The 11,417-nt window shown below is 46.9% G+C and overlaps 1 protein-coding gene across 1 annotated transcript; it reads right to left on the bottom strand.

Moving 5' to 3' along the window:
• Nucleotides 1-880: 880 nt before the first annotated feature.
• Nucleotides 881-10,881, bottom strand: LOC133040199 (oviduct-specific glycoprotein-like). The gene is given in 13 exon segments (XM_061119951.1): nucleotides 881-934; nucleotides 936-1,348; nucleotides 2,180-2,288; nucleotides 2,290-2,316; nucleotides 3,562-3,678; nucleotides 5,332-5,517; nucleotides 5,617-5,725; nucleotides 6,959-7,083; nucleotides 7,668-7,833; nucleotides 8,703-8,759; nucleotides 9,701-9,905; nucleotides 10,291-10,320; nucleotides 10,857-10,881. Coding segments are annotated over 13 exon segments (1,623 nt in total).
• Nucleotides 10,882-11,417: the final 536 nt, after the last annotated feature.

Below are 11,417 nucleotides of genomic sequence, written 5' to 3'. Positions count from 1 at the left end.
CTATGTCTATACTGACTTATAAGGGTGACTCATGCCCAGGAAAATAAACTGTAGGTTAGACTGCAGTGTGTAGTATAGACCTGGGAGAAGTGTGCAGATAACCAAAATATGTTGATTTTGTCTTTCCCTCCACCACTTCTTATGGAGAGAACAGGTGGGAGTGGAGGTGTTTTATCAGAGACAACTAAGACTTTCCAAATTAGGGAATAAAACTGGAAGAGACAACTCCCTCCTCCTTCTCTCAGGCCCCTTCAGCAGTAGGGAAAACTTCCCTAGAGTAGATTCTGGCTCTGACCACTAGTGAAGTCAGCAGTGTTCATTGCAGAGAGAGAAGCACATAATCAACACTGGAAAATATCAGCATAACACAGACACAGATTCCCTCTTTCCAAAAATAGCAAGGGGAAGTGATCTTGAAAGGGAGAAGATAACAATTGACTACCACTGGTCATTTCAAGAAAAGAGCTTCAGAGAACTCAGACGGCTTCTTATGCTTTTAGTTTATTCAAGAGAGAAGAGATTAACTCACTATGACCTGGGGCCCGTTTGTCCCAAGAATGAAGTGTGAATGGCTGGGCGCAGGCAGCTACTATCAGGGGACCTAGATGAAGAGATAAGGGTTTCCCCCAGATTTTGCCCACAACAGATTTTGGGATCCTTTATTCACAGCAGTTTTCCAAGTTTCTTTAGAGAGAGGACTCATTAGAAGGGTTATCAAGTCGTCCAAAGAATGAGTCCATCAGTGGGAACAAAGGGGTTGTCAAAAGCAAGAGGAGTTATCCAAGGGGGTGAGATGACAGAGCCAGAGAACAGCATCCACTTTTCAGCTTCTGTCTGAAGACCAAAGTAACCCACCAGGGCTCAGGGTCTACCTCAGAGGTCAAAGTGTCCTCTCTAGAGTCTCAGCCTGCCCATCAGGGGTGACTGTCATCTTTTCCAGAGGGGGTGGTCACCTTCTCAGGGACTCCAGCCTTCCTTCCTGGGGGCGTGACCTTCTGTCCAATCTGAAGGTGCACGGGACTCACAGCTATCCCTCCAGGGCTCACCACCAGATGGCCCACAGGGAGTACAGGCTTCTCTCCAGGGCTCTCAGTCTTCCCTTCTGGAGCAGCAGTGTGCCTTCCAAAGGTCAGAGGGGTCCTTGTAGGGGTTGCAATCTCACCTCTGGGGCTTGTGGCCATTGTTGCAGACTTTCTTTTGGCCTCAGTGGCCACAGCCTCTCCTCCTGGGGGCAAAATGCCGAAACCAGTAGTCAAATCCCTGGTCATAGTTGGCATTTCAGGGCCAATTCTTGAAGAATTCACAGTAGTTGAGGACCAAAATTTTGGTGAAGGAGTTGAGCTGAATTCTAGAAGAAATCAACAGAAAAGGGTGAGACTCCTACATTTTCCTTCCCATCCTGTCACTGGTAGAACTAGAGCTGCTCCAGGGCTGAAGTACCAGCTCCCAAACCAGAAGCAGAGGATTTCTGAATGCACCCACTTGTCAACAAAGATAAAGTCTCCACACACAGAAGCCCAGCTTCCCCACCTAAACATATCAACAAGATCCCAGGCACCCATGGACACTCAGTGGGTATGCTACATTTCCAGTTAAGTGACCCCAAGCAGAAGTCTATCAGTTCTCTATGCTCAGCCCACCACTTTGGCCATCACACTTTGCACAAGACATTGACCCTGAGGCCTATTTCCTAACTTGCGGAATCCTCAGTAAGAATCCTTTTGTGTCCCCCACTTGGAAGGCATGAGGAACAAGGCTGAGTGCAAGGAGTTTGCCCTAGAAAGCATGTTGTAAAGAATTAAGTTGGCATTTCATTTCCACCCCTTATTAGCTGTATTATCTTTCTGGGTCCTGGTCTCCTCACAAAATGAGGGTTATAGACCATCTCCAAGGATGTTGCAGATTTAGCATGCCAGGTTCCATTTCCTGTCAGTGTATATAATAATGTCATGAGTATAAGGATTATTCCCATTTTGTAGATGGGAAAACAAAGCTCAGAGAGATCAAATGGAGCATGCATCCAAACCAAGATTAGAAAGCAGACTGGCCTGGCATCAAAGCTTATTCTCTTCCTTCATTGTCATTTTGCCACAACAAAGCCTTTAGATCTTACAGAAGGGACCCACCCAGTGGCTGCTTGTGCAATTGCCAACCCAGCTTCCAGGTCATAGCTACTCACCGTCCTTCACCAGAAGATAATTCAACGTGTAGACAAGGGGGAAAGGGCCAGTGCCACAGAAAGCACCCGTGACATCATCCAGGTCCAAAGTCCACACCATGGCCCCCCCCAAAATGCTCTCTCTTTATGAAAAATGCCTGAAAAAGCAGTGGTCAGTCAACCTGCTGTACTAACCATCCTCCAGACTGAGTACAATGGCAAAATCAGATGGACTCTCAGAAGGCAATATGGTAGAATGCTTAGCTATGTAGCCTGTATTTGACTCTAGCCTCTATTGCTTATTAACTATGGGATCTTGAAAAAAAAAAAAAGCTACATAAGCCTTGTGTGTTTTAATTGCCATCTATGTAAAAAAAATGGATAACATTTCCAACATTTTTAGGATCCAAAGAATTCCTATATGCACATATTACAACATAGGTAGAAGTGGAAAATACAATGCTAAGTGAAATATGCCAGTTACAAAAGAACAAATACTATCATTCCACCCATTGAGGTGCTTAGAGTAGTCAAATTCATACCGATGGAAGGTAGAGAGGTGATTACCAGGAGCTGAGTGAGGAAGGAGTGGGGAGTCACTTCAGTTTGGAAAGAGGAGAAAGTTCTGGAGGTAGATATGATGGTTGCACAGCAATGTGAATGTACTTAATGCTACTGAATGGTAACTAAAAAATGAACAAACTAGTGAATTTTATGTTCTGTATATTTTACCATAATTTTGAAAAGATTTTTAAAATTCATACATGCAAGATATTTGGAGCAATATTTTGCACATAGTACATGTTCATAAACATTAAATATTGTCTGGATCCCCAGCCTGCTAATCACCCTTATCATCATATTAAATTGGAGATATTGCTTTATTTTTTAAAAATCATTTCAATATATCTTATGCCATAGTGATGCCATAAAAGAGGAGTAGAGCAGATAATATCATACCTTTTACACATAAAAGAAAATGAAGCATTTTATCCATGATTATTAAAACCTCAGATATAACTAAATGGAAGTTGTTTAGCGTTAAATCCATATTTTGTTATTACTTTGCCAGAGTTCTCTTTGTAAGGCTGATGGAAAAGATAGTCTGTCATATGCAAATAACTACATGACTTGACCAAATCAATTGCTTCTTTCTGGGGTTTAATTTCCCCAAATGTAAAATAAGGAGGAACCAATTATTGCTAAGTTGGAAACTGTGAACATTCTGACATTTTTTTTCTACTTTTAGGCTAACAAGTTAACCTGTCAGTTTTATAGGCACATACACACACGTGCACATGAGTGCACCCACAGACACACATACACACACACATTGTACACACAAGGGCCTCATAGAAGCCAGAGGGAAACTATGTTGGATCAATAAAGGACCAAGTTCTCACCTTGTAACTAAAGCTGATGGCATCATCATAACCAACCCACTCTTTCCCCTTGAAGGCATATGGTACATACTGATCATCAATCCAGCGTTTATTCATTCCCTCAATGAAGGAACAAATCTGCAGGAGCATCAGAACAGTGGTCAGTTGTGTGGCATACCATGAAGAGAAGCACTAACAGACAAACTGCTCACACCCAGAGGTAAAGACTTCCTCTCTATTTTGGATAAATTCTTACTATTGCTTATTCCTTTCTCTAATATCCATGATGGATAAACAGGTAGAGAACAAAGGAGTGAGTGGCAGCCTTTAAGAAATCAAACTAGGGTTTGGTAAATAATGTCAATACCAAACTACTACATAACAAACCTGAGTCTAGACCAAACCTGTACCTTTCTCAAAGACTTTTCATAAACAAGTATCTCCTTTGCTCATTAAACCAATATAAACTGATCCATCCAGGTATTTATCAAGCTAACTTTTGAATCTATAATAAATGTAAAGACCTGGAAGGCAAGGAGAACTAGGGTATTACATCAAAAAACCACTGACTATAGATTGGGTACCCAACACTGTGCTAGAGATGGTATGCTGCAAAGATATAGAAATGTTCCATTTGGGCTGCAGAAGCTAATACGGAAGTTATTATTTTTTTGTTCATTAAAGGTGTTATCAAAATCTCTTTAACATTACGCTCCCTTGACTATGTCATCACTCATAATCATGCTTCAGTGGATTAGCAGGGAAACATCTCCAGGAGCCAGCACAGTGCAGAGATTGGAGAGACACCAGCATCTCCATTACCACCTCAGGCAAAGATGCAACTCTCCCTCTGGTGCCTGCTGTTCTTTGCCTAGGAGGTCCTTCCCACCCATCAGGATTCTACTGTGCTTCATAGTTCTCTCAAAATCCACCAACACCACACCCTACATTCAAGCACTTGGAGCCTCTTGCTGTCTTTTCTTGTGTTCCACATTCCCTTGGATCCATGTCTCTTGCCCCTACTCAACAGCAAGCTTTGTTGAGATGAGGATTTGGGCATGGAATCAAGGTAGAGGACAAAGAATCTGTGATGGGGGATGTCTTAGAACTGTCTCAAAATAATTGACTAGTGAGAAGGAAGGAGTCAGGAGCAGAGAAAAAGCAATACTGGCCATGAGCGGTTAATGACTGAAGCTGGGTGAAGGGCATTTGGGCATCAGGGAGTGAGAGGATGTTATACTGTTCTTTTATTTTCGCATGTGTCTGATTATATACATATGGTAAATATTAATTATGTTTATTTAGGACATACAGTAAGTGAGGATTGACTTAACTGTCATTCAAGAATCTTCTAAGGGGTGAAATATTTGCCTTGGGTCCATGGCTCTTTCAGGGATTGAGAGAATGCTATACTATTCTCTTACTTTTGAAAATATTTGAACTTTTGAAAAAAAAATATATATATATATCTTGCAAATATTAATTAGGTTTGTTTAGGCCACATAGTAATTCAGGATTGACTTAAATATTATTTAAAAATCTTCTAAGGAGTGAAATATCTGTCCCCCTCCATTCAGACTCCACCCAGTCCCTCACCTCTTACAAAGGGCTCAAATAACTTCCCCAAAAGAAAAGAGAGTATCCCAGAGAGTGGATGTCCCTTACCGCAGCAAACCATCTCCTTGTCCTATCTCTAGCCCTCAGTCTTGCCTTGGTCCCTTGCCCCTGCTTTGGCCCTGGGCTCAGGTTGGGGAGCCCTAACTCACAGACAGTGGTTCCCATTCCTGTCACCTCATAATAAGCCAAGAAGCCAGCTTGCTTGGTGTACTTCCCTGGAGATGCTGGTCCCACAGCTTCTGCCCTCAGCTCATTCTGAGAGGCTCTGAGGAGGTGAAAAGTACGTCCATAGGTGGGGAGCCCCATGAGGAGCTTCTCAGGGGGTGCCCCAAGCTGTCGCCAGTAATTCATGGCATATGCCTGCAGGGAGGAAGAACACAACCCCTCCTTGTTACCAAGAGCCACTGGCCTGGCTCAGGGGTGCATGTCTGGGCTGCCTGCCAGCTTTCCTTTTCTTACCGAAGATTTGGGGTCTCCAGGCAGAGACAACAGAGGGCTATTGTGTCCTGTGACCTTTTCCCAGCTTCCATGTAAGTCGTAAGACAAGACGCTGATGAAATCCAAGAGTCTGTAAGGGGCAGGAAGAGGAAGTATGAAGATCATGCCAGCTAGACTTTCATAGCACCAACTAGCTAAACATCAGCTACCCAACACCTCTGCCATCTCTGCCCATCGGGACTGCCTGAACTGTGCCCTGCCAATGAGAGGCTGCCCTAGAACACACAGCTGGTGAGGAACAGCGGTGTGTCAGGACCTATGCTCTCCGGAGAGTATCCAAGGGAGTGGATGGGATCAGACCAGGACACAAAGGCATTCGGGCTGATACAAGTGTAGCAGAAGTCTGCATAAATGACATGTGTAATCAGACAGCTTAAAAGTGCATCCATCTTTCAACTGTTCAAGGAGCCAGTGAAACCCCTCTCTTCCAGAAAGCTTTCCAGATGGCGAAGTGTAACTGAGCCTTACCAAGTCACAGTGTAGAGGTTAGCATGGATTATGTAATTTAATTTTAATCTGGTTAATGTCCTAATTATCATAATAGTCTCCATTTTAAAATGAAAAAACTGAAACTCATGCTGTTACCTAATTTGTCTAAGGTGACCCAGCTGGGTGAAGGTGGAGTCCTCTATCCTGCCTGGCTATGAGACCAACACTAGCCAACTCAGCCCACTGGGTCTCTCACCTCTCCTGACACATTGAACCCACTCTCCCGAAGTGTCATCACACACAGCAATAGCGTCATCTCTTGTATGTTGCATCTGCCTCACGTTTAACATCAGGAAACACTTGATTCTTGAACTTTAATAGAATTAGTCCAGAACTGGCATGTTCAGAGAGATATGAGCTCCCTCCATGTGGTTTTGTGACTTTGGCATGAAGACCTCTGCTCTGAAAATGGGCCCTGACTGGGCATTCCTATCTTTGTTTCAGAGGCAGTAGTTGGTAATTTACAAATGTCTCTGATACCAGCCACCCAGTGCACATCCACAGGGGACTCCAGCAGAACAGAGGTCAGGCCCCTGGGTTCGCTCCTTGAGGCCCAGCTATGGATATCTACCCAAAGGGATGCTGTGGTGTGGCCTGGTGCCCCATCATTCCCTGTGATCTCCTCAGTCCGGGCTATAAGGAATAATCCTTGTCCTTACCTACATTCATGCTTAGCCTACCTCCCACAGGTGTTCTCACAGCAGGGCAGGAAGTCAAAGCTCCAGGACAGTGCTGGGCACCTCTGGGTTCTGCGCCCAAGATGCCTTCTTCCCTCCAATGCATCCCCCCCAACACCAAAGGAGCACCCACTCACCTGCCCAGAAGGCGTGCATCATACGCTTTCCGGATGACATGCGGGTCCCCAGAGACGGCAGCAGACAGCAGCAGTCTTGGGCGCATGGTGAGCCGGGCCTCATTCTTGAAGGCCTGCAGGAGCTCCTGGGAAGAGAGAGGCAGATGAGAGAAATGGACAAAGCAGAGTCGAGTCGGGGAAAGCAGGAGTCATCCGGGAAACAATCTTCCGTAATAACAGAGCCCCTGGAGCCAGGAGAGTCAGACACAGGCCCTGCCCACAGGTTCCTGAGAAAGGGAATGTGAACCAGTGTGCGAAGGCATTGAGCAGAGGGCTGGCTGCAGGCCCAGGAGCAGAGTTCAGACAGCCTGCCTGAGAGAGGCCAGGAGATGCACAGAGAAAGTGTCACTCAGGCTGGAGGACTGGGGCCAGGCCAGTGGTGACAGAGGGAAAGGCCTCCACAGGGCCCCTGCTCAGCAGCCCTCTGTCCACACCTGCAGGTAACAGCAGTGAAGGAACCTTCTGTGACCCCTCTCCTGCCCTGCCCCTGGCCTTAGGCTCCCCCTGTGCCTGAAGCCCAGACATGGTCAAAACAGAATCACTTTTGGAGTCAAGAGCTGCCACACTGGCCTTTTCATCATGAAGGACAGGGAAGCCTGCAACTCCATGGGGTGGCAAAAGAGCCACACACAACTTAGCCACTGAACACCAACAACAAAGCTGGCCTTACTTCAAGTAAGGAGAGAAAGGTCCAGCGGTCACGCGCAGGGCTGCCTCTGAGTCCAGGGTACAAGAAGAAGAGGTCCAGACCATCAAAGCCATGTGTCCTCAGGAGGGGGATCACTGAATTGACAAACTTTTCCCGGTTGGAAAATGTGGACAGCATCGTGGTGAACCTGCAGGTGAACTGGGGTTGAAGCCAGGAGTGCTTTCTGCATAACTGTGCTCCCCACCAACCACTCCCCTGCAAGGATCTTTGGTTCATATGTGACTGAGGAGAGGAAGTCAGAACTTTGAAACTCTCCAACCTTCTTAAGTCCCTTCCCAGCCCTGGGCTTCAGGCTCCAGGAAGGATTTGCAAACCACTGCCAGATGTAAGCAATACTCAGCCTGGTGTGGAGACAGTGGCTCAGAACAGCTCTGCCTTTGAAATGTTCACTCCTGGCCTGGAACTGACTCTTTGTCAGAACAGATAAGGGGAGGGAACATGAGTGAAGGGCCAGCATTTCCAGAAAGATCTCTGAGCTAATGGGCCCCATAACATGGCACAAAAGGGCCAGGCTCTGACCAGGGGTTTTAGAGTCTTTGCTATTCTGTTTAGTAGCTGTTTGACTCTTCTCCATTTCTTCTAGTATTTTCTCTTCCATAGTGGAGACACTATTGGAAAACCTTTAGCCACTGGAAAAACTTTAGCCACTTTACACTTCTTCTTCTTGTACTTTTCTTAAAGTAAAGCTGAACTTTAAGTAATTTGGGGCTAGTCCTACATGCAATGATTAACCAGATTCAGACTTTGGCAGGCTTGGATCCATTACCTGATCATCATCCCTAGCTGATCATCTCTCAGGAACACCTGGGTGAAATACAGTAAGTTACCAAAGCTCTCATTCATGCTTTTTTCTTACAAATTTGGAATGCAAACAGCCACTTTGTAATCCTTTCCCCTAGCAATCATGAGATAATGCGTGTAAAGCTGGCCTGCTCCCCTGACCCATCCATCACCTCAACCCCACCCCAGAGAGAAGACCTGACCGCACAGACTCACCTCGAGGTGCCGAAGTTCCACCCCCTGATGGACAGCAGTGTTTTCAGCTTCCTGTTCCTGTGATGAGGGACAGAGTGGGTGAGCTGGGTTCTCATTCAGTTATTTGGGGAATAGTGGGAAGTAGTGAGAATGGGAGGAGGCGGAGGGGAAGGGGGGAGCAGGTGGAGTAACCTAAGGGAGAAAGGAGTGGAGCCCAAGACAGGGAAGAAGGATAAGAGAGACAACAACCAGTCCACATATAGATCATCACACCCAGGATCCCAGGCTGTCTAAGCCCCCCAAACTCCCCACTCCCATGACATTCCCAGAAAAAGAAAAAGACACGGCAGCCTAAATTTTCTCTTCACTCACTTTTTTGATCAACAAACATTTATTGAGCAATTAATGCATGCCTCTGACTGCTTTAGGTGCTTGAAACAGCAATGAATAGATAGAAAAGCTCCCTGCTCTCCTCTCCAGAGACTGTGCTCTAGTAACATGGATTTTCTACAACCAAGCGTGCAGTAACAGACCATTCCCTGGAGAGGATAGCCCAGGAGGCCTGGGGAGAGAACACTGAACACCAGCTCTCTGCTGGGCACTGACCCAGCCACTGGTGTACAAAGATCATAGACACCAGCCCTTCCCTTGGGGCTCATTTGCAGGTGACAAATGGTAATGAAACACTAGCATTTATGAAGCTTGTGTGACATGTAACTCTCTCCGAAGCACTTGAAACTAGAATCCTGAGCACTGGGCTTGAAGGGTGAGTTGGGGGTGCAAGGCAGAGAAGAGAGAGGAGCATGTTCTAGGCAGGGGCACAGCAGCCACAAGGGCAGGGAGGCAAGGATGAGCTCAGAGTGCTGATCCACAGGGAGCTCCCAGAGCAGGGACACTCAGAGAGCCCTTGACAGGAGGAGGGACACAAGGATCAGAGGAAAGGTGACGAGTAACAGAAGAAAAGGCTTTACTCCTCTTTACCTGTAAAATACAACCCCCAACAGACACAGTGAACACACCTCTCCTTGAGCTTGTTGAACTCTGGGTAGAGGATTTTCTCATCCTGGGGATCTTTAGGAACAATCTGACTGTTGTTCATCGAGGCAAAGGCAAATACCAGGTGGGTGCAGAGAAAGGGGTCCAGATCCCGGGGCAGGATCGAGGCAGGGCCGGGCCGACTGAATGCCCAGTTGGTGAAATAACACACCAGCTTGTGGGCAGCACCTGGCAGGGGACAGCAGGCATTATTGGTAGAAGCCAAGTGGAGACGGAGGTCAGCATCCACAGCAGCGTGGACACTTCTCTAGAGGCTGGTCCATTGTAACCCCCACCAAATATATCCCCCCCAAAGCTACACTGAGGGGAGGTCCCTCCCCCACTGTCGGGGTCCCCCGGGGAAAGAACGCCTCATGAAAGCCTGGTCAGAATGGATCCGAGAGTCTGGATCCCGGCACAGAGAAGACCCAGCAGTGACTGAGAATTTGCTGCTGAGCCGCACTGGGTCAATGATCCCTGACGCAGAGTCAAGGCAGGCACAGGGGACACTGGACTTGGAGCAGTTCTCAGTGGACACTTTCCCCGGCTCTGGAGAGGACCACAGTTTCCTCACCATCATGGTGTTTCAGCACGAGCAGCAGCCCTGCAGGAGACAAAGGAAGAAACACATGCAGATTCATGGGTACACCCAGAGTGACACACCCCAGCTCACCCTCCAGCTCCCACAAATGCAGACACACACACCCTTCCCTCTTTCCTCTTCTCTACACTGAGCAGGTGAAGCCAAATCTATCTAAGCTCCTTTCCACTCCAATATATTCTACACGTAGACACACAGGCTTTGGGACAACCATGATACTGAGAAGTCCCAGCAAAGGTTCCAGGCCAGTGGTTCTCAACCTTGGAAGATAATTTAAACACAGTGATATCCTGGCTCCTCCCACAGACATTCTGATCAATGGGTCTGAAGTGGAGGCCAGGCATAAAAATACTTAATATGCAGCTGGTGAGAACCACTGCTCTGATCACTTCTTCTTTCACTCTGTTCTGCCCACCTCCACCTAATTAAGGCCCCTGAGGCCCAGGATGCTCCTTGGGTACCACAGAGACAACAAGCTGATGAAGCCCAGCACCTTCTGAACTAAGAGACATTTGGGGACTGGGATCCACCACACTCACCAACCCACAGTAGCAGCTTCCCCATCCCTGTGTTCTGACAGCTGCAGGCCTAGGGCTGGAGCCCCTTTATATGAGATTCCCCAGGTACAATCGTGGGACAGCACTGGGACAACCCAGCCACACACACACAAAATCAGGGACAGTGATTAATGCATGGCTGCCCCAGAGTCACAGTGACCCCAGCATCTCTTGTCCTCCCACCCAGCAGAGCCATAGCTCTGAGATCCAACAAAGCAACAACTCCCTCTGACACTGGCACAGAGGAGGTGTTCATGACCGGCCCTAGTGAGGGCAGGGCAGTGCTCAGCCCCTCTTCCTGGAATTCAGCCCCACAGGGAATGAGTACAAGAAAGAAACACTGAAGGGCAGCAGTGATTCTGTTGTTATATTAGTAGTTAGGAAAATTGTGTGATGTAAAGCTAAAAATTCCCAACTATGGACTCAGGAAGGGCAAAGTTTGAATCCCAGTGTCAAAAATTAGAAGTTTTAGCATCTGGGGCCAGTTACTTAACTCTTTGAGCTTTAGTTTCTACACTTGTAAAATGGAGACAACACTTGAAC

Source organism: Dama dama, chromosome 20 (genome assembly GCF_033118175.1).
Source record: "Dama dama isolate Ldn47 chromosome 20, ASM3311817v1, whole genome shotgun sequence".
NCBI classification, from domain to species: Eukaryota; Metazoa; Chordata; class Mammalia; order Artiodactyla; family Cervidae; genus Dama; species Dama dama.
This window is presented reverse-complemented; position numbering and strand designations above follow the sequence as displayed.